The 24,951-nt window shown below is 35.7% G+C and overlaps 1 protein-coding gene across 1 annotated transcript; it reads right to left on the bottom strand.

Moving 5' to 3' along the window:
- Positions 1 to 2,660: 2,660 nt before the first annotated feature.
- Positions 2,661 to 24,080, bottom strand: LOC124172425. Its single transcript, XM_046551865.1, has 6 exons — positions 24,028 to 24,080; positions 22,682 to 22,727; positions 16,058 to 16,137; positions 12,421 to 12,500; positions 5,006 to 6,470; positions 2,661 to 4,215 (listed from the first exon to the last, which is right to left on the bottom strand). The coding sequence occupies exons 5-6, from the start codon at positions 6,326 to 6,328 to the stop codon at positions 4,210 to 4,212; spliced, it is 1,329 nt and encodes a 442-aa protein (XP_046407821.1). The 5' UTR covers positions 6,329 to 6,470; positions 12,421 to 12,500; positions 16,058 to 16,137; positions 22,682 to 22,727; positions 24,028 to 24,080; the 3' UTR covers positions 2,661 to 4,209.
- Between the last annotated feature and the right edge of the window lie 871 nt (positions 24,081 to 24,951).

Below are 24,951 nucleotides of genomic sequence, written 5' to 3'. Positions count from 1 at the left end.
ATTTTCTTGCGTGCACTTTGTTAAAACAGTCTCGTTTTAAGCATCAGCAGTAATCTGCAATCATATGTTTATTCTATCTTCCTTGGTAGCGATCTTACATTGTTTTGATTTCCTGGTGAAATCATTCGCCTTGTTTTTCACTTGTGTCGCCTAAATTTTCAGGAAAACAGTCTAAGTGACTGTGTATAGTGAACTTTTATGCTAATATTACATCCAAGTGGTTTAAAGTTGGAGAGCATATTGTTTACCAGCTCAATATAATTTATCTCGCTTGTGATTTCCCAGAAAAAATTTTATTACCTAAACAAATGAAAGCCAACTGTTTTTTTCAATCTCATTCAATGGCTTGACAAAAGCAGGATCCTTTGTAAGTTGTCTGATTTGTGGCCCATCAAAACTACCAGCTTTAAGTTTTTCTATACTTATCTGCGGCATTTTTATTCTAAAGTAGCCGAAGCATGGTCCATCCTTGTCAAGAACCTTTACAAATTGCTTCATTAAGCCTAGTTTAACATGAAGGGGCGGTAAGGTGATTTTCTCCCGTTCACCAAAGACTCAGCAATAATGTTTTTACCCAATAATTAAGTTTTCTCTCTTTGACCACTCCTCCTTAATCCAGTGGTTTGTCTGTCCCTGCTAGCACAGAGGCACCAGAAACAAGGATATTTTGTGTTGCTAAATTGCTGCCCAAGAAGAAAGTTCACCAATTTTAAATCTACACAAATCACCTAGCGATGTCCCTAGTATTTTATCTTCTGTAAGGCCAATACTATTGTATCATATTCTTCTTTCATTTCAGTTGAATGAGCGATTGGTATTGAGCCAAACTTGTTAACATTGTGAAGAACACATTTTAAACTACGCTTGGAGCTATCAATGAACAAACGCGAATCACTAGCTTCATATTGCGGTAGTCCCATTCCTTTCAGAAGACCTCTAACGTCTAAACAAAATGTAAGATTGTCTTCTTGAGTAAAGAGGAGTAGCAGATCCTTTTCAATTGTGGGATAAAAATTAATTTTTGTACCTTGTTCCATTAAATTCTTTTCATGCATCCTTGAAGCTAGTAGTTCAGATGCTTCCTTCGGTAAGTTCAATTCTCTAACGAGGTCGCTTAGTTCATCTTGATTAAATAGTTGAGGATTTGTTGATACTGCCTCGTAGTCACTGTCACTATCGTCAATAGAATCAGAAATGTGTTCACATGGCTCATATTTATCCTCACATACATCTCGTAATGTCTGAAATATTAGGATCGGGATTTCTTCTGAATGGGGTACTGGGTGTCTAGCTGAAGGCAAATCTGTATATTTCCATTTGTGGCGATTGTTTCGATTAATTCCTGAAGCATTTATCATACAAAAATAACAGTCGTCAATATGGTTTGTAGGTTCTCTCCAAACCATTGTCACACCAAACTTTAAACTTTTCCTTTTTCCTGTAGTTCAATACTGCTGATGTTCTGTGCATGTTTTACACACAACATGCGGTGCCTACTTTTTACCTTGGTTACCAAGCTGAACACCAAAATATCCTAGGTATGCACGTTTTACAAAGTTTGTAATGTTTTCCCTATTTTCTTTTTAAGTATATTCCCCACAAATGTAACAAAACACATCACAATGATTTACACAGCTTCTTCGAATTGAGCTCATTTTTAGAGGCTGCTTTACAAAAACTTTGAGAATTTGACCATTTGTTTTCGGAAATATGTAACAGCTCTACTTTTTTAGATACGGCGCATTTTATGGTTATATTCTTTCAAATTTTTGATATATTTCAGAAAATATTTTTCAAATTTAAATCAATCTATAAATAAACTAATTCATAATCACTCTGCAGTATTTACTTTGAAAATCACCTAATGGTGACTTACTGCTCACTTACTCCCGCCTCTCCATTTTCAAAGACACACTCTCTCTTTACCCTATCCCCCCTTTTTTACTCTTCTCCACTTATCTGTGATTCTTCCCACGTGTCGTTATTCTACAGTTATGACTAGGGTCCTTTTCCACCGTGGGTTTCCCACATCCCTTAGTTGTATCTTTTCCCACTGCCTCCGCTCTGTACGCCTGTCTCTCCCTTCTTCAAACACGCCAAATCTTCCCCAACCCCTTTCTTAAAGGTCACCTTTAGGTGATTTTCAAAGTAAATACTGCAGAGTGATTATGAATTAGTTTATTTATAGATTGATTTAAATTTTAAAAATATTTTCTGAAATATATCAAAAATTTGAAAGAATATAACCATAAAATGCGCCGTATCTAAAAAAGTAGAGCTGTTACATAAAAACGGTTATCATATTTGGATTTAGCACCTCTAATATTGTTAATATCAGCTCAAAAACTCCCGGCACCAAAAAAAGTTTTTTTTTGTTGGCCTGTGTTAGCGATTAGATTCAACAAATTCAAGGATAAGGTGGGCTATGGAGCACAGCACTAAAAAGCATCATGGCAAATAGGAGGTGAACATCATGAGGTCCTTTTGCACTTTGTTACAAAATTTGTCATGATTGAATCTGATGCACCACATGGGATACTGATTTAAAACCAAAAGAAATCACTGAAATTTTAAGGCATACGAAATTTATTTTATATGTGTGGAGCATGATATGCAATATTGGATAAAGCTCCACAACAGTTTGCAGCGAAACTTTAAAAAAACTGGTTCAATCACATCACATTCAATGATATGCTATTTCTCCAAATGTGCTTTGAATGGCATTGTACAGAATATAGTGTGATACCACATAAGTAATTTAAATAAACAAACAATATGCATACATTTACAACTACATGATAATTTATTTGATTATTGAAAAAAATACATTACGTCCTCATAGTATCATGACATTTTTAAAAAGAAAAATAAATGTGAAGAAAAATAATGCAAAATAAATAAGAACAGGCAATACCTTAACTGAGGATATCTTGCCATTCCTCTTCAGAGATAAACAAACAGATACAAAAAAGAATTATTCAGAGATGCATGGTTTTCCTCATTGATACGCATTAATTATCCTAAATTATCAATTACAAGTAATAATCATAAAGCAATTTACATGTAAAATATTTACCATCAGACATGATTATAAAATATTTTTTAAATCGACATATAATATAATTATTTCATTAACTAACCTGCAGTAGTGTCATTATATTTATATCTGATGGATCATATTTACAAAATCTAAATTGTTAATCTTGTCTTACCAACTGGTGTGGTGTAGCACAGGTAAAATTATCAATTCAGAAATACCTTAGAAAAATCAATTATTGTAAATGGATTTTCTTTTGAAAAAAAACTACACATTACATGAACCACATTTCTTTTACCCCCAGGTAGCAGAGAGAATATAGCTATTGTTTAACAAATAATGAAATTACAGAAACGAATGAGTACCAAATACTAATGCCAAGAATAGAGAAAAAGTAAAATTGTGAAACATAAAAAAAAATGAAAAAACCCAAACCCAATTATCAAATGGAAGATTATAAATTTATATTCTAAATCACATTTAAATTGCACACCATATCTTAGTTAATAATCTTTGACGAATATAGTGTTACGCCTACTACAGAATGTTATGCCTACATCATTATAATTACAAACTACAGGGAAATGTCTCTCAAGTGAATAAGTCAAACAAGGTGAGAGCAATGAACCAAAACAAACTCATGTTTATCAAAGGGCTACGCAAACATGAGTACATCCGGCAAAATATGATTATAAAATTGGAAAGAGCTGCATATGTTGCAAATACACGATGGCTTTCAGATAAATTGTAGGATTACATTGGTAAGCCAAAATGATACATTCCTTCCATTTACTTATAGCATAAATGAGATGTAAAGTGATATATAATCAAAAATACGAATATCATAGCGGCATGACTACGAAAAGGCTGATTTAATTGTGTGCCAACAAGATTAAAACAACATGCATCTCAAAATGTAATGACCTAACGAATGAAAAAGTGCTATTTAGCAAACATGAAATCAACATAAATGTCTGAGTATAATCATAAAATATGAATCAACATAAATGTCTGAGTATAATCATAAAATATGGGTAACAATTGCACTAAACACGCGAGTCATTCAGTTAACCCAATAAAAACTGAGACTTAAAGAAAATAAATGAATATGAACAGAATTTTCATCTTCAGGATTGGCTCCATCACAATCTCTAAAGTATATCAGGCCAAATTCATCTCTGAAACAGAAAATATAAATTAATGGAATGAAAAGTAGTGCAATCACAAACAAAATGCAATGTCAAAATTAGGGCAATATTCATGGTGAGATAAAATATGACCTCCATTTACAAGAATGCAATAGCAGTATTTATAAGCAACAATTATCAAATATCTTCCAAAAAACCCATATTCCACAAGAATCTCTTATTTTACAAGTGAAAAATATTGGAAGACTTTCACTATTGTTTGGAATTCACGTATGAATGACTGGATTGATATATCATGGATTTGAATATAGGCACTCTTCAATTTCCATATATTATTTTATCTTTAACTTTGATATTTAACCATTAGATTAGAGTTTGCTAGTTTTGAAGTCACTTTCTTAAACTAATGACATATAAGATCTTCAATACATGTTATCTTTTAAAAAGAAATCTGCATCTTGGAATACCGAGAAGTAGAATGTTTGACTAAAATAAATTGCATTTAAATATTTTACTATTACAAAACCCCACTCTCATTAAATCAAACTACTCATAGAACACATGAGAGGATCAACTAAGGATTTCGCATCCAAAGTACCAGAAGTTTCATTTCACCTCTATTTGCCAAACCAATGAGTGGCCCACTTTAAGGAAATCATGGAAAATTAAATTACGAACTAATCTTTCCATTATTCAAAACTCTGTTTACATTTATTAATTACCGATTTAATTGCTAATACAGCTTCATATAATGATTTCAATGTTTTAATGAAGACCATAATGGAATGATAAAAGCGTGAGAAATAGACATAAGACCCACCTTTGCACTGGCTAGAAGTGTTCCCATCACATTGTTAGAATAGAGAGAGAGGAGGAGAGGGGCTTGCTGCTGCAAAATAGATCTTCCTTCTGTGGATCCATCATAAGCGATAATAAGAGGGACAGCTGCTGCCAGCCAACATACCTTTGCCTTCAGTGTCTTCCAATCCAATGCATATCTGATATCCTCGTCTAATCCCTCTCCCCTCTTCTCCCTCTCCTCCAACTCATCTAGAGCCCTCATCCACTCACGCTCTCGTTCCACATCTCCCTTGCTATATGGCCTCCCCTCATTATCAAAAACTAACTTCAGAGATAATTGTGAGAGGGCCCCAGCTAACCTACAACATACAACTTTCTCATCTTCACCAGAACAATCCTTTGCACCCAAATATACAGTCTCAATCTCAAAGTCACAAAATGATATCCATTCACTCCCATCCTCCTCAGTCCCATCTAAATCCACAACCTTCTCCTTCATTCTTCCAATGTACTCAGATTCACTGTCCACCATCACCTTCACCCGAACATCCCCACTTAAATATTTAATAATACACGCTGTGAATTCATCTCCATCATACAGTCTCTCATACAATCTACGCATTTCATCAACTCCACTTCCATACACTATCCTAGTCTTTCGCATCATGGCATCCACACACTCCTGCCTTGATCTGGCCGGATCGGATGTAGGTTGACTTAAAGATGCCTCCCCACCAAGCCCAACCTTGACTGCCGTCAAATCCTCCGCTGTTGACGTCATGGACTCTTCCAGACAACGCAACAGTGCATCGCGTCCACACACTTGCGCTTTCAGTTCCTCCAAGGATGAGCTCAGCTGTCGCACAAGAGATTTCATCTCTCGCCTCAATGAGTCCACAGAGGACTTGAGAGATGCAATATCACATTCTGGGCTAGCCACGGGTGTTGCATGATCAGCGCTCCTACTCGGAGATGCTTCCAGACGACGCATAATAACTTGGTCTCTCCTGTGAACCAACGACACCAAATTCAGCACTTTTGAGCGTTCTACATCGGCAGGGAACTGCCGCACCATCTCCTCAGCCGAAGACAATGCATTCTGTTGACTGTCATCTGTTATGTCTGTATCAGCCCCTCTCGCCAGTAGCTCCTCCACCCAATCAGTTTTTCCAAGTCCCACACCAACGTGCAAGAGTGTTTTCTGCCGCATACCACGTACATCTACATCTTCCAACATGTCCAGCAGCTCTTTATGCTGGAGCAATGGACCAGTTACCAATCCTGCAAGAAGCCTCTCCTCAACAAATTGGTCTGCACCGCTAGCAGAAATGTTGCTTGCCATTATTTCGAAAGAATGAAATGATTACTTTATAAATGTTAGATTCAGAATACAGGAACTTTCAAATGGGAACCAGGCGTGGTGGCGTTGGTCAGCAAGGAGTAACACACGATCTCAGCGTTGCTACGAAAGGATGAAATATTGACTGAAAAGAAAAAGAATGAATATCAAATTATTACCTTAAATGATGTCAATAACAGTGTGCAAACATAACAATTAGCACAAGCGTGACTAGAGAAAAAATATCTCGCTTAATATGCAATGCAAATCAAAAAGTTAAATGCTCTGGAATGGCATTTTTGAAATGAAATCACTCACAACCATCGTTTTTATGAAGAAATAACAATTCCGCTGGAGACCAAAATAGATATAGCTACGCTAGAAATGTCGGGGCAGTTTTCTACCAAGCAGGAGTACCGATCATTTGTCATGGAGCCTATAATAATGAGGGAAGTGAGGTTAGAATGAAAATGGAGATGATATGCTCAAAAATCTATTATGTGACATGATGATTGAAGATAAGTTGATTTTCACTGCTGAAAAAGTGGAAAACAGAAAAAAAATAAATTGGAACATTAGAAGAAATTCAACAGATGCAGGTGCTACATAGTGGAAGTTCTAAATATTTAAATTAAAGATGGTAACACTTTTCATGGTAATGGTAAACTTAACATAGGAGTAAAGTAAAGATGGTAATACTTAACATATGAGTCTCGTACCAGATGATGACTCTGTGAGCTGAAACGTGTTATACGCATTAAAATGTTGTGGAAAACTGCTAATCTCTTGTATTCAAATAGGAAAAATTTTCCTGAGTACCAACTTAATAGCAAATGTCAGAATGGATGTAAAGACACCATAAAATTATCAATATATGCTTGGTTACTTTCTGGAGGGCAATTTATGTGCAACATTTCTTTCGTCAAATGAAGCACAGTCTTATTCCCCATTGAGCCATAAATTAAAAGCATGCTTAAGCCAGGTTTTCCTCCTCACTTCCTTATCTCCTCTAAGAAACCTTCTTGTTAAAACCTTAATAACACTTGTGATGTCCTCTGGAAAAGACACCACAAGCAATGGAATAATTTTTAATCCACCACTTTGTCTTCAGTTCCTTCGTCTCCAGTTTATCGGAGTTTGAGAAAAAAACAGCACTTCTACATTATTGAATTTTATAAGCTGTGAAATTCCCACTTTTCTCACTACTTTATCTTACGAAATTGTAATTTTTCATAAACTTTTATGAGGTTTTTAAGAAGCAGAATGGTGTCAAAATCCATTTCAACGCAAGGGATTTCCTAAGTATTCCAAGGCAGGGCTCACCAGTTGATTGGCCCTATTTTGAGCCCCAGCCGAGGGCCCCAATCACTCCGCACCGCCCCTCCCTATCTTCCTTACATACTCCTCCCGTCCACTTCTCATCTCCCCCTGATATCCTATTAATCTTTATTGAAAATTTCTCATTGCCAGTGACTTTGTGAACCTGAATTAAAACAAAATTTGCTCAAATAGACAACATCGTTCAATATTTCACTTATCTGATTTTTATGGCATTAATTGTGATTGAAATTTTTCATAATTATGGCCCTACTCCGCACAGATATTCGAGGTGGCCCCATATTATATGTAAAGTATTGGGGAAAAACTTTCCTATCTTTCAATCAGTACACGTTGAATTTTTTTTCCTGAAAATAAGAATTAACTATTCTGTCCTCTATTAATGAGCAAAATTCATTAGTTGCACAATGCTCAGACGATAGAGAACAGATGCAGATATTGGGGAGGGGTACAGGGTCACGTTCCCCCCCCTGATTCTTTGAAAATAGACAAGGTTACCATAGTTACCATAGTGTATGTTTTGGTTTGATTATCAATCATAAAATATCATACTAATACTGAAGAGAATATTTTGGTACAATATTTGTCGTATGTTGATCATAATCCAAATTACAAGAAGACACGGGCATTCACAGGTAGGATATTAATTAAACGATGATTTATATGATTATAATGCAAGCACTACCTCTACAAGCACCTTCTCGTATCTCCTCTAAGATAAACTTATGTCTCTGGATGCATCCTTTACGTACAGAAGGCAACATAACTATAACAAGGGGCATGTAGTAGTAGAAACGATTATAAGAACATATTTAGACACATCATTTCATGACATTAATTTAAACATGAAGGAAAATAAGATATATGAAATAAAGATATTATAATGAGAAGAATAAAGTTTTACAATAGTCGCTAGTCATAATAACTGTATAAATTGCAAGTTATTAAACTGTGGATCACCCACTTTTCTCTTAATAAGGTAATTAGTTTATAAAGGAAGAGGTATGCGGGGGAGTAGTTGTGAGAAATGTAGTCCCAAGTTTCTTTTTTAACTTTGTGGAACCACGATCTTCCATATAAAGTTTTTTCTAATTATATTCGACCACAACCATTAATATTCAATGACCTTGATCGCCTCTAGTCACAATTGAAACAATCTCCTCCATCTCATAATCCAGCTAGCCTGACCTTGTTCATTCTGCTATTTTGACTCCGCTCTTGACCGCTTCGGAAATATATTCTCGCAGCAAACGTATCGCCTGTCGACCAGTGCTCTGGAGTACTTCCATGGAGAGCGCGCTGTAGCAAATGTAGCGTTATTTGGACCTCACTCCATGGTAACAGAGATTTCTAAATAGTCTTATCCACTTTCAGAATTATACTCCTATCACCTTACCTTGAAGAGTAGATCACTGAAGATCGTATCTTTAACTTTCAAACTCAGCATATAGTTTTCAGGGTATTTGGGATTGTGCTAATTGCATCCCAGCTAGCACATTAGAAGCCATTGAGATAAGATCAGCCCCCGGCGTCCGCGGCTTCACGTACGTTCCCTTACTGTCCGATTAGTTCCCATGCCGGCCGTCAAACGCTAGTAGTGCACTCGCCCAGTCGTTCCGGGCGTATAACATGGGTTGATATGGCTGTGAGGTAACTCGATGGACTATATTTCTAAATTTTTGAAAGCCGTGCTTCGCGCATGTACTCACTCTTACGCGCTTCAGTTTTTAAGAATATGAATTAGCTTTATTCGTGAAAACTGGCGCAGTAGCTTCCGTAAACGGTCATAAAATAGCCTACGGAATCGGGTGTTTGAATTCTTGCTCCCACGGGGATAAATAATCTAGGTGTGTTTTTTGTAGATCCCATTTCTGCGAGACATTTAAGACAAAAAGGACGATGGTGTGAAGATAATGTACCCACCTGAAAATGACATCGGTCCATATTCCATCGAAATTATCTAGCAATGAAAGCAAAACTGCGAAGTGTTAACGGAAATTATCGGCAAGGTACTCTATAGCATGGACAGAATTATTAGGCTGAAAACTTAGTAAACGAAGCGGCAATAAAAAAGTCGTGACAATCTCCCTTTACTATTCCTAGATACTTGAGGAGAAACGAGTGCCGACCTAACCAAAAGTCTTTCGCGTAACTTGGCCGCTACAGCTTTCCACATGGAAGTGACTTCATGACTTTAAGCCTGTGATTGGCGTAAATGAGAGATTCTATAAGTAAAATGGCATTCCGATGATATTAATCACTATTATTTGTAACAAGCATTACCGCTAAGTAAGTCCTCTAAAAAGTAAAACTTAAGACCGAATATTTACCTCTCGAGACCCATAGCTTTGGCTAATTGATTTTCTTTTCCAATACCCACCGAAAATCATCTTAATCTCCGAGAGAATTCTTTTCTCAGTTGCAAACATGTATTCAACAACTACCTACCACAATTATGTCACCAATTCTGTATTACAGTGGCGTAACTCAGAATATGCTTTGGGGGGATGGAATGGCCTGGGGTAGGCCCAGTCATGGGGGTCCGGGAATATTTTTGAAAAATTACATGCCTGGAAATACATTTTACATCTTTTTGGCACTACAGATTTTACTTTACCCAAATACGGTTATTACATGCCAAGCCTAGACAACAATATTTAAAAAAATTCTACTTTTCTTTTATTTTTTTCCTATCTATCTCCTCACACCCCCCCCCTTATAGTCGATCGATCATTCGGATGCACTATGGAAGGACACTTTCTTCTCAGCGGCCCAGCTAGAGCCGAGTGGGAATACCCCGGTGGATTAATAAATGCTGCCCGACTCTCAGCACATTTTATCTTCTGCAGCATTGCGTTGCATATCACCTCAGAACAATAATATAAAACTCAGTCCAAACTCTGGAAGTGCGTAATCAAGATTGTCGGCAAAATTAAGATCCCAACTTTCACAATTTACTAATGATTTTAATTCTCCCTCTGTCTTCTCCTTTATACCCTCACTTTTCAAGGGATCTTTTCCTTGATGTCAGCCAAGGTTTGGCTCACATGGAGGGAAATCATTTTCCACCGTGCATTTCCCTGTTCTAGGGGGATTAATGAGGCTGTTATATATTATTGGAAAATTATCACGAGGAATGCACCTCTGACACTCAGCTCCCAGGCTTTCTTCCCTTGGAACCAAAAAGACATGCACCTTTTCTGATTTGGATTTATAACCAGAGGTACAACCTGGCAGGATACATCTTCTGCCCACCATTTTCCTTTTCTACCGAAATAGACAGTTTTTCAAACTCCTACACACTCTATAAACGATATACGATAAGAAAATATGGCCTACTTTGCAAGAAAGACTGTAAAAAACATGGTTTATCGCAGGGAATAACCAAAACGCTTACTTCCCGTATAATCACAAGGCTGACGTCGGGCGAGTGCACAAGTAGCGCCAGCGGCGAAAATGACGAACTAATCGGACACCAAGGGTCGCATGAGCCAGCAGGGGAGAGGTAGGAAGAAGCCGGGGGCTGGATAAGATGAAAGGAAGAAATATGGAAGGCGCTTATCAAGTAAGCTTGTTATAGCTTTCTTACGGCCAGGCCAACAAACATCCAGAGTGATGACAAATTGGATGCCAAACTTTCAGCACTTCAGTAGATTATTCTATCGATTCCGAGTATTCATGGGATTCCGGGATTTATGTTTAAGAATAATTTTTCCATTCTTGGCTCTTCTATAAAATCAGTAGAAATAACATCAAATGTCCATAATTTGAAAGTCATTCACATCAATGAACTGATAGCGAAACGACGGACGGAAGACAAAACACAATTTCACATGAATAGCGTCGTAGAATAATATAAAAATGCCGTAAGGAATCTCTAATAAACATATTGTATTCATCGCGTTATCAGGCCATAAATTAAAATTCATAAATGTTATATCTTGCGGACCTTGAATAATTTCAGTTGTTCATGCACACGCCAGCAAAGTTTTTCTATGTAATTGAATTTTGAACTGGTAACTACGGCTATTATTTCAGTTGGTACTGTTTTGTTTTAGTTGTTAGGAAAATTTAATTGTGTCTGCATCTCAAAAAAAAGTAAATGGGGACTAATGCCTTTTCAATATGTGCTTTTCCTTATTTTACTTTTCTCGCCTATTTTCTCTGGCAATATTTGCAGAATATTAAAATAAGTTTTATGCATCAAGAATCAGTGAAACCGCATCTTGAACATTTTTCCCACTTTCATAGAAACATATGGCCTTTCTGAAACATGTATTTAATCACTTGTTGTTTGAAAAATGAAATTTTAGATATTCTCGATGGTAAGATGAGATTATCTTATAGATTTTGACATCATTTTAAACAAAAGCAGTAAATAATCATTTGATAAGAACTGACTAATGCCGGCCTCTGATTGAGGTAGTTAAACAGCTATTTCGTACATATTATTTTGCGATAGGACTACGTCTCGTGGAAAAGAAATTGGTGGATTTCATTTGAAAAATATTTCTGTAGTAGTGTTTATTAGCTATGAAATAAGTACGAGGTAAACTGTGGCAAAAAACGTTTTTTGGATATAAGAAGAGAAATATTCACTATTCATTCTTATCATAAATTATATTCAAACTCAGTTGGTCGATTGTATTAGATAATACCTTGCACTTGAATGGCATGCTTATTTAAAGTAAGGCAATCACGCAGTAATGGATAATTCATAAAAAAAGCTTCGATTATATGCGTTTGCATGTACTTACCCAATAGGATAGGCGATCTGGTTGAAATCGATATTCGCTCTTTCCTCGACTCCCCTATTTCCAATACAGAGAAGGCAATCCTGAAACGTAAAAAAATTACTTCTGTTACTGAAATGGGAAAATTATTATACTCATATGAAGCAAACCTTTCTTTAATGCCTTTTTAAACTCGCAGAAATTACAATCCAATATGATAGACAAATACTTCTCAGATAACAGGTGTTGAAGAAAATATGGCGGATCAATTCGTAAGATGGAACTCGCACGAGATCTGTTCATCTCATGACCTAGGAAGTGGCCTTTACACCCACAGAGAACGGGAATATCTAATCTTTAGTGCCTTATAAAAAGTGAAGGTGTAGGAATTGCCAATTTATGACATTGCTAGTCATCGCTTGGGCGAAAATAATTGCCATTTTCTCGACTGAACATAATGGATAAGAAGGATAGATATCTTTTTAATTTCTTTTTTCGGGTTGCATTTTTTTGCGAGGTTGCTGAGATATGGGATCACGAGATGAAGATGAAGGCAATGGATTTTGAGCTGAACACTGGCTAGCCTCTACCCTATGGGTAATCCAGATATGAAAGCTGACAAGCGTTGTGCTCACAATCAAATAGTGACGCGACCTTTGGCCCAAGAACTGCAAACGCTTTGCAAACAAGCTGCCATGTTGTTTATTTAAATTAAATAAAATTAACGATAGTACTGAGGAGGCAATAATGAGAGGCAATAATGGTAGTGAGAAAAAGGAGGCGCCTGCGAGAGAGAAAGAGACCGGAGGAAGGGGATACAGCAGAACTCAAGATCCCCACTGGTGCAGTTCATGGCAGTGGTTCAGTGAGTGGTAGTACGGGTATTACAAATGGGATTGCAATAGTCATGGTGGCTTGCACATTTTGTTTTTGATCAAGAGTTTTAAAATTATAAAATTTATTAATAAAGTGTAGCAAAATCATTTGTTAAGTGATTAGTGGATAAATTAAAAAGTTACAGCTTCTTCATCAGAGAAACGATTTACATCCAAACATAAGCAAGTTTTATTAAATAACCAAATTTAATAGTGATAACCTATAAGCAGTACCGACCAAAAACATTGTTGGTAAGTACCTATATGTTGATATAGTTATTTCTAACATAATGATAAGATAATTTGAGCCGTGGTTGAGAGAAGAAGGTTGCTTTAGCCGTTTTCGGATGTTGGCGAGACGAACGAAGAACATTTGATTTTTCTATACATAGCTTGATAAATGAAGGTGATTTGAAGTTTACTGCGTCCTCTAGTATATGATAAAAAAGTTTATTTTTAAGTATCTCATATGTCCTTGGTTGCACAGCAAGAAAGCCACAGGAAGTGATTGAATATAACAATTATGTGAGTGGCATCCATCATTGGGATCAAAAAAAGGTCTTCCTATCCCACTGAAAGGAAATCCATCACATGGTACAAAAATTTGGGAATCCACCCACTAATCTTACTGTTACCGAACCGTTACTTTTTATTCTCAGAATATTTTTTAAAAATTCTTTCTATCGACTTTTGAATTCAAATTTTAGAATCACTTTTAACAATATCTATAACTCCAGCTCCCTTGAAGAGAGAACCATCATCCCAGCACACCTCATTCAAAACCATGGGCTTATCAAGACATTTCCCCAACTAAATGACAAAGACAGAAAAGACTAAAACGAAAGAATTGTAGGTAGCACTTCAAGAAGAATGCAATGCAAATAGTAAATAGAAAAACCTTCTTCATATGGTTGACAATTTCTAATTTGTTTGAAGATCTTTAATATAACCAATATAATTCTTCTTTTATACAAATTTTCCTTTTTATAAATAAGCCTATGCATGCCATCATACAATTTTTCTAGAGGTTATCAAATCGCTTAGTCGCATTATCCATGATAGGGAACACCACTTTTGCCAGAAATATTGATAATATATTTATTATATTTTCTATAGCAAAATTAAAAATTGTATTCAAATATAAAATTTCCAGATTGAAAAATTAACATTAACTGGATTAATATCTTCATTAGTTTTCAATAAAATGATTAAGTCCAAAGATTTTTGCCACAGTACTGACAAAAAGCAAAGAAATATCGGAATCATATACATGTATTGCAGCAAGGCTTTACAAGATTGACAGGATACTTGGAAAATTTTAATTCAAATTTTTTAACAAATGGAGGGTTACTTTTGGGAAAAATAGTAAATACATGTACCAAGAATCACAACTCATAAGATCACGTCATTAAGTTAATAATAAAAAATACAACTTTTTGCCAAAATGGCAGCCCCTGAGCATTTTCTTTAAAAACAGTGAGCATGGAATGTGTTAAGTAATTCCATGGTAAAAATGGACACACATGATGGAGAGAAAGCCTTTTTGGGGGATGAATCTCCCACTTTACTTTGATAAGGAAAAATTTGTAAAAATATTTTCTTTCAATATAAGTAAGACTGCCTCTCCAATATTTTCTCTTATCACAATAACTGGAGGCTTTTATAAAATGTTACCATAAACACTTAAATTACGAAATTGAAATTACATCAGACTCCCGATTATCCGGCTGCGGTATATCCGTCTTGGGGATTATCCGTGTACGAATTTCAGTCACGCTCAGCATTCTCAGATCTCTTTATGAAAATTTAAATCCGATGCAAAATCACCAGAATTACTGCATTTGAATGGTAGGACACACCAGGCTTATTACTTCCACGAGAATCCCCTTCGTAAATCAGAAGTGATCATGCGCTAGCTGCATTTACGAGAGCTCTGTGTTCCTGTTTTTGAATCCTCGCAGTGTGCAATCGTGCTACGTGTTCACAGATACACGTCCCACAGCAGTTGTAACCCGGGCAACATGCGCAAGATGCGACTATGTGGCGTGGTGCCTTGAAAATTTTGATTTCTGATGTCGCGCAGTGGTTTTGAAGTTTTCCTGCAAACCAGTTTTCTGTACATGTGATCTCGCCAATACGTGGAATTCAAAACCAGTTCTTATATGGAGCAGTAATAGTACGACTAAAACCTTGCTATTGCCTATAGATTGTGTACTCTCGAAGAAAGCTCTCAATGAGACCGGAGAGAACTCTTAAATAACAGCATAAATAATAATATATTGTTTTTTTACATAAGTTATGAACATTTCAAGCCATTTTTCTTGCTTAGTTTTATGTTTTTGACAAATGACAAATGGTATGATTCAAAACTCCATTTACAACAAAGGCAAACAATAACCAGCTCATTAGAACTGACAAATGCTGGCCTCTGACACTGTCTCAAGTAACCAAAAGCTATTTAGTACACACAAACGTTGCGATATGACTATTTCTTGATGAATAGAAAAATGGAGATTTCGTTTTAATTAGTTTCGGAAAAGCTTTCAGAAAGCGTGTAAACATGGGAATAAGAACGAAGTATACCAAGGCAAAAATTTTTATGGATGTAACAAGAGAAATATTTGCTATCCATTCTAACAATAAATTACATTCAAACTCAGTTTGTTTATTTTATTAGATAAAATCTGGTTCTTGGTAGGCATGCATCTTTCAAGCAAGGAAGTCCCACAATAATCAATAATTCGTGGAAAAGCATAGATTAAGTGCATTTGCAACTACATACTTACCAAATAGGTTACGCAATCTGGTTGGAATGGGCAATCACTCCTTCCTTGATTTTCCAATTACCAATACAGAAGAGGCAATCCTGGAACGTAAAATAGATTACTTTTGTTAGTGCCCCAAATTTTTTTTAGTTACCTCAGTAGACTGCAGTGTAGGCCTATGCAGGAGGGGAGGAAGACAACCCCTAAAGCCCCTGCAGTAGGTAGACCAATGGAAGACTACAGGTAGTCACTTGGTGTCTGGATTTTTGGGAGCCAGACTTCACAGTTTGGGTTTGCCATCTTCAAGGTTGGCGAGAGCCTGAGTATTCTAAGTTAGTTCTACCTCCAAATTCTTTATTGTAATTCACAGATCCTGTCCTTTTGCCCATCCTCCTCCGAAACTCAGACAGGTTTACGAGCCAGTGAGTAGTAAGTTGTCCGTAACCACCTACTCTGGAGGATCAATTAACTTAAGTTAACTTATTCCTACCCTCAACCTAGCACCCCTCCCCTTCCGAGAGTTGGCATATTTTACCCACACTGGCACCCACAATGTCGCCCAGCACCACTTAGGACTCCTTGATAAGATATTACATTATATTCCAACTATTATTGCCAATTTTTGTAAATGTTTATATTTTCTATGTAAATTTGTTTCTTTTTAAAAATGATAGTATTTGATGCATAGAAAATAGTAAATAGAAAAATCTTCTTCATATGGTTGACAATTTCTGATTTGTTAAACAATGGCTTTCTTGAGATGCTTACTCCCTCGAATGTGCTACATTTTCACGTTAAATAGTATTTTTTTTATTAAAGTCAATAATATTGGTGTTAATTAAAGTATGTTGGTGGTGGTCTCCGGTATTGCTTTGTAGAAAACATTTTCACACCTCCTACTGGGAGTGTTATCAAGAGAAATTTGATTCTCTTGAAAACGCTCCCAGTAGGAGGAGTGAAACGTTGAGTGAAAATGTTTTCTACACAGCAATACCCGAAAACCACCACCAACATAGGTAAAAGAAGCTGTGAAAATCTTCAGACGAAAGTTAATTAAAGTAAATTTACAATTTGAGTAAATAACAACTGTCACCCATAGTGCTTTAAGCACTTATCTTGGTTGAAAAGAAATGACTTGTAAAAATTGATACATTTTTGGGATTTTCAAACAATTACAAAATTTAAAATACACTTCATTATCAACTTTATATATATATGACATGCAATTTAGAGGAAAATAAGAAACCAATGCAAAAAAGACGTTTTTAACATTCTAGTATCATCATTAATATCACCACATTAAAGACATAAAATTAATGTTTCCTCTTAACACATTCAGCCTGAAGGTAAAAATTTTAATTTTGCTCAGATCTGAAAATTTTGCCAAGCGAAGCCATCATGACACTCAGTGTCAAAGTGGTTGCATAATGACCATTATAAATATTTCTTGGACATCTCTAACTTGATAAAAAATAATTGAAAATTAAAATTAACCAATTTAGAAAAAAAAAGTTGCACTGCACACACAATTTCTTAAACAAAATCCCAGGTGTTGTTGCTGGTATTTACAGGGGCCTACATGAATTTTAGATGAATGGCCCCAAGGTAAAATTTTAATTTAAAGTACGTGGATTGGAATGAATCATGACAGGCTTCACCTACATGATACCTCAAGTGTCACCGTAACCAATGAAGACACTAATTTAGTCGTGCAAAAAGATTTTTAAAAAATACAAGGCTACTTCTGCAATTGAAAGAATAGCATTTATGGGTGTGTGTGACTTCACTAGGAAAATTGTTTCAAGACAAAATCAATGATTGAAGCATTGGGCAATGAAACGTATCTTTCGTCAACGCTACAGTAGATTTTTAACACTTGTCTCATTGTCATACCTCACTCGATCATAAAACGCCAAAGTATAAGCAAACCTTAGTATGAATAGACGTAAGAAGAGCGATGTAATAGAACACACAACAGAAAATGGAGAGAGGAAACAGTAATGTAGCTGGTTCGAGAAAAGTGAATTATTCTGTTGAACAATGCTATGCTGGAAAAAATCATCATGTTATGATCTCCAAGATCAATCACCTGATATTCTTAAGCAAATTTCAAGTTGATAACTAATGGCGGAGGTGGTATGTGCATATACACATGCTAGCAAGTGCACACCCAAAGATGAATGAAATAAGAAATGTAACTGTTCCTTTACTACAAGAAGGATAAAATCCAGTCCACTTATAGATGTGATATGAAGCTCTGAACGCTACAGCTATCTCCTTGGCGAATTCACCGCAAGTATGTTATCCCTTGGCATCGCGCCAGGTGCAAATTCGGTCGATGCGATCACTTGAGGGGGTTCGGTCGGGACGAGGTAAGCAGGGGGAATGTGCTGTTCAAATGGACGCTGGGAGCAGACTCATAAAACGACGCGAGTGGGCACGCACATGTTTATTGAGTGACACACAGGTAGTGTAGCTGCCGCCTACACCACCTGTGCCCAGGATCCTACTGTCTGTAAAAAAAGGCCAGACACCTGATTTTGAGGAACTCTATCGTCCAAATGAGGCAATCAATTTCAATACAGCAAAAAGCAAATGAGAGAGAATTTATTTCTACTTTGGATCATTTACATCAACAAATTTTTTGCGCCATGGTATTTCTTGTATTTCATTTTTTCTAAAAAAATTCCCATTTTTGCTTGTAAAATCAAGTTGCCCCGCTTTGAGTGCTAGGTATTCTCATAGCTTTTGTTCCAATAGCTTGAAATTTCGATATATGAAAGCCAGATCTATTATTAACACTTTTTAGAAAACAAATTGTTTATACGACAAAAATTGTTTTAAACTACACAAATCTCTGTTAACTTCAAAACCAATGAGTCAAATGAAAATGAAGCTTGAAAACTGAGCTTCAAAATTTACATGCATGAGGACTTCCGGAAAGTCTCGGGTGTCGTTCCCTACTAGGATTCATGGTTGACAATAACATTCAAAACACATTCAGTGAAACAAATAAACCACTGAAAATTCTTGCGACAATTCCGATGACAACTAGTGAAGCATAGAGGATTTTGTCAACCCTTAAACATGTTAATACATTCTTACCTAGCCAGATGGATGAGGACCAGTTCACTGCTTTGGCGATGTTGTCAATTGAAAAGAATTCTAGGCTGGCATTGAAGGTTTCAATGACTTTCAGAGAGAAAGAATTTCACCTACCCTCACTTGTAAAGGTGTGCTTAGAATAATTGTTTTCATTTGCCTGATTATATTACATCTGTTAATGCAGTTTTAAGGGTAGAATGTACCAATGGTTTGTCATGCATGTGCTATGTATTATATTACGACAAAATATGATGCTCATAGATATTAATTAGCATAATATAAATAAATCATCCTGTATCTCCTTTAATGCACACCCAGGATAAATTACCACCAGCCACCACTCTAATGAAACAATTTTTAAACTTCCTGCTGGTGTTGTTTTCAAACATTCAATTTTACTACTCACAGAAACCTGATTTCTTTAGTTTGAAATAGTATATCACTATATGTAATCACTTATATTTTTAGTATCACATTTGAGCCTACAAAAAGTTACCATTCATTGAGGCATTTGAGAGGGTGGCAGAGAATTATACCATGAACAATTTATTATTTCCAAAAAAATAATATCACCTAATAAATGACACAGGTCTTTAGAGTAGTCCAGTGCTGTGAATTAGGCTTACTTTTCATTTCATTTAAAATTTACTAATAAGGTATTTAAGCAGTGTAATTGATTGGGATTATCTTCTTTTATATGTATCATGATCCCCTCTTATAGTTAAAGATTACCCCTTCGGTGCTACAAGATTTGCAAACCAGTGGGTAAATTCTTCAGGACAAGCATCGGTCTGTTGTAGTCCCATTATGGTGTCCAATGGAGATCTAATATTAACCCACTAAAGCCAAGACGTATCTATAGATATGTCATACTTTAAAAATTCCTAAATACTCTCTTGTTTGCTGTTTATGCAATTTCTTTCCGTTATATGAAAAAAGAAAGCCTTCAACTGGTTAACAAGGTAATGAGATAATTTCAGCCAATATTTGCAATTGTTATGTTCACTTACAGATATCTGGTCACGAAATACATAGAAATCGCCACGGTATGATCACGTGTAAATTAAACTTTCTTATTAATCAGATTTCTCTGAATCAAGTTATTCTGTTTCATTTTAAAATAATGGGGAGCATTATCTATTAAAAGATATTCATTTTTATTTTAATCTCATGACAAAACTAATCAGTAAAGTTTTGGCATATCTAAAGATACCTCTGGGTACAAGTGGCACTAAAAATTCAATTTTTAACTCATAGCTACAGGCATCCCCCGAGTTATGTAATAGATGCATTCCGACAGACTCTGCATAAGTCGAAATTTACGTAAGTTGAAAATTTTGCGTTAGTGCATCAGAGATTTCGATTGGTGCGGTGAATTCTTGATGGAGAAATTCGCATTAAATTTTTGGTTAAGTTTCATGCATTTCACTGTGATATTCACGATTCCACATATTCTTATGCTATTAGATACAGAAACAATAAACATTGATATACAGTCTTATAGTTGCATCTTGAGCATTGCCAATCAGAATGCGTAATATTATTCCCCAAATTGACCGATCGCGTGGATTCGGGAAAGTACAGTATCTCAACGCTACAAGCTGCAAGCAATGCATTAGAGGGAAACCAGCAATATTTGGGTTTTAATTATGGAGTATTCACGAATAGGGTGGTGCGAAAAAACACAAGTTACAAATTTCGTGTCGCTATAGCGCAGAAAATTTGCGATACGATAGTACAAGAAAAACAAAAAAAGAATTATTAAAATCGGACGTAATCTTCTGATCACGCAAAGCACCTGAAAAAATGACAAAAAATGTATTTTTTCTGCTGTAAAAAAATAAAATTTAATGAGTATTAATTTTACAATTTAGCCGATTTTCAGAGTTTTGTAATAATTACTTGAGGATAATTTTTGTGAAGTTTTTATTAGCTATTTAGATCAAAAATGACTAAAAAACTGGCCACTAGAATTGAAAGGCAAAATCGCACTTTAAAAAGGCAGCAAGTTAACCCTATTGAAACTGAAAGTGAAGATGCTGAGGTTTTGAATGACAAAACACAAAGTTCAACAATCAAGGAGAAATTTGTTGACTAGAAAGATCACATGCCTAGTACTTTCAAAAAAAATATAAATCACCATGGCAAGTGAGGGTAAAATTACGAACTACATCTTTTCATTGTGATCAATATGGAGTATCTCACCATACAGCTGCTGCTATAATGTCAAGTGCACTTGTAGACAATGGTGTTATAACTGAAGAATATACTTCTAAGTTCATTGACTGATGTAGAATTAGATGGGAAAAGAGAAATATCATAAGCGATTAACAGCAAATCCATCTTGATTTAGGTGAGCTACATAGGTTATAATTTGATGGAAGGATATACAATACCACGGTAATAGAAATGATTGAATTGAAGGAGTACTGTCAGACAGTTAAAGCAGAACACCATTCTCTAATAAAAGAACCAGATTTTGTGTATTTGAGTCATGTTTCTCCAAGCTCTGTGTCTGCTAAAGATATAGTGGTCTCCATATTATCTAATCTCTCTGATCAAGGAGCATCATTAGAGTACTTAGAGTTAGTTTGCTGTGATGGCACGAACATCAACATTGGATGGAAAGGTTGCACTATTAGAAAGCTCGTAGAAAATATTGGACCCCTGCTGCAGTGGGATGTTTGTTTACTTCATTTCATTTAATTACTTTTCTGTCATATTTTTCAGTATTTAGATGCTGAAACAAGTAGCCAAAAATCATTTAGTGTGCCAATCAGACTAATCTGAATGGTTATGGAAAGCTTCCAATGCTGCATATACAAACAATTGAATATGAAATTCTACAAGTTGATAGATAAATTTTGAGCAAAGACAAAAATACCTTATTGACATTAGTCAAGCAATCGCAGATGCTGACTTTCCAAATTACTTAGCAAACCGTGATCTCGACCCAATTTCACATGCTCTATGACTCGTGTGAACAGAGCAATGGAAGCCTCTTGATACATACCTGAATATTAAAAGAAAGTAGTTCTACCTATTATTGAACTGAATTCTAGCTTTGATCACACAGAGAATGTATTGATGGCGACGGTTTCTTATTACAGAAGGCACATTGGAGAGCTAGGGCTAAAAAGAGCATTTAAGGATGACAGACTTAAGTAAAAGGCAAACTTCGTAAACTTCATTATTTCTACTAAGAACTTCGAAGTAACTGACTACATAGGATTGATTGATTGGAATGTAGTCAAACAATCCACTCCATCTCTTCTTAGGAAATTAATTACTAATGAAGAAATTGAAAAAAGAATGACCGGAAGAAAAGCTTCAAGGCAAAATATTTCATCATCACCGTTTTTGTTAACTTGTCCATCAAAATGATGACACAAACTTTCAAGACAAGCACAACTGAGACACCAATTGGGTGACACGACTTATTTAAAAACAAACAATGGCAAAACACCGAATGGAATTATGCAGTTTCATACACTGTTATTGCAGAAGACAGAATTATAAGAAATTGATCAAAATACTCACTTTGAGACTCAGGAGGTGCTGGAATGAAAGTTTTCCGACCGGAATCCTGGAAAGGAAATTGGACAGATGAAGATTAACAAATTGGTAGCTGAATACTTTTTCGTCATTCCATGAACAAATGCTACAACTACAGATACGTAATTTTAAGGCGTAAAAAGCCATTGAAAGGGGTGAAATTAGGCCGTTACAACTTCAATACAACCAGGGCGAAATAATATTCATTCAATACATTAAAAGGTAGAATTAGCAAGTAACGAAATAGAAATAATGACATAGCTATGGTCTATAATGGGCATCTTTTCATATCGAGGGCCTGAGGAAATAGCAAAAATAAATATATGCAGAAACTTGCTGACTACATCCCTATCTCAGTGAAAAAAATAGAAACATTACTCGATTATCAGAGAATAGATGAAAAGACCAAAAGAAAAAAAAATAGCCCAATCATAGCACATCCTACTATCTACCCACTCCACCTGGAATTTCATTGGTGACAACACATTTATCCCGGTACCAAATCAATATTTAACATATTACATTTACACAATAATACTGACACAACACCGGCAAATATCGATAGAAATGGTAGAAATTCGTTGACACAATGAGTACACGACAATACAGCAGCAACGGCATAAGTTTTAATATGCCTAAGGCGTTCACAGTATACTTTTATCGAACACTAATTTACAACAGATCTTCACCATGTTATGGAATCAAAACTTATGCCGCATTCTTAACAATATTACGAGCGGGAGAAAGCGCAGCGACTGCAATCGAATTGACACAATACACGCTACTTATTTTCATGTGGGAATGGCTCATAATTTGAAGTAAACTGCTACCCATATTATTACCAATAATATAAACCCAAATTTATCCGTTTTACTCTCAAGCACATCCTAAAAATCAGAAGATTATAAATGATGGACAAAGGACAATCAACCGTGTGGCATAAAATCCAATTAGTAGAACACAACAAAGTTACATTGAGACAACGAATATCAACTCGCCAACACGTAGTATACGTGACCTAAATCCAGAATGCATTCGAGGGCCGCATTGCAATCATAATATAACCTGTAGTGAAGCAAGCTTTAACAACGTAGTCACATATAAATGAAACGCTAACAGCAAACAATAGCAAATAAGTAGGTTATGTAACAGTAAACACGTTAGAAATGAGCAGTACCAAGTCTGACAACACAAGTCACTACGCCTTGTTACATGGCATTGATAATTAAAACTCACGAATGTGGGATACAGATTACAAACACCTAGGATTAAGGGACGATAAATGAACTCAAAAGCGACATAGAATGCAGAGAATCCTAAATACAACGTACCAGAGCACTTTTACTTTCTCGTTGCTGTCCTCTCAGAAGGAAGCGAGCTATCATTGTACTCGTTGCAAAATACCCATAATACCACGCAAGTCAAGACTCAAAGCATAGAGACGGCATTACCATGATGATTGGAAAAAATCGCAGTTAGCGCGGCTTTGTTTCTAAGCTGGCATTTATGCGGTTATTGCGACGACAACATATGATATATCACGTATTTAAAATACATTTTAAATGAAGTTTGCTGTTAGATTAAAAAGAAATATATATTTTATATTTCGAGAAATTTATAGCCAACCTTAAAGTGAGCCAGTAAGTTCCACTGAATACAATAACACCAATGAAATTAATTTCGTAAAATTAAACATTGCAGTATTTAGCTAACATGGTGATATACACTGAGATATTTTTTCGAAGGAAATATACTCTTCAGTTTCGGGAAAAGTATTAAAATAATTTTTAAAAGCTATAATTTGTTATTAAAAAGAATCTCGTTTAATAGGAGACCAAAATATATTTTACGTCACCTTTATTTTCCCTTGCGCCAGGAAATAAGAACAGGATGTAAGAAATAAGTAATAATACTGGATTTCAAAAGCCATATTTCATTTTATAATGACGTCAATAAATGTACTTTAAGGAACTCATATTATAACAAGCCTTCAAATAGTGATACCTTCGGTTTGAAAACAATAGTTATTTTGTTCACCTTTAGCTAAAACCAAGAGGCAAGATGCTAAAGTCATAGTATCTTAGAAGCCATTTCAGTAATTATGTATGAGTTTGCTGATCGGGAAATTGATTAGTTTTTTTACAGGAATTAAAACTTGGGAAAACACCTGGATTCCCAAAAGTGACGTCACAAGCCTAGTGATCATGCATTATCGTCACGGAAGTCGGCCAGATCTATGTATGGTCACTAAAGAT

Source organism: Ischnura elegans, assembly GCF_921293095.1.
Source record: "Ischnura elegans chromosome 13 unlocalized genomic scaffold, ioIscEleg1.1 SUPER_13_unloc_1, whole genome shotgun sequence".
Classification (NCBI taxonomy): Eukaryota; Metazoa; Arthropoda; class Insecta; order Odonata; family Coenagrionidae; genus Ischnura; species Ischnura elegans.
Note: the sequence above shows the minus strand (reverse complement) of the source record. Positions and strands in the feature narration are given on the sequence as shown.

Bases quoted from the DNA above. Each gene is read 5' to 3' on its own strand.
- LOC124172425 (XM_046551865.1), bottom strand. From the start codon at position 6,328: ATGGCAAGCAACATTTCTGCTAGCGGTGCAGACCAATTTGTTGAGGAG.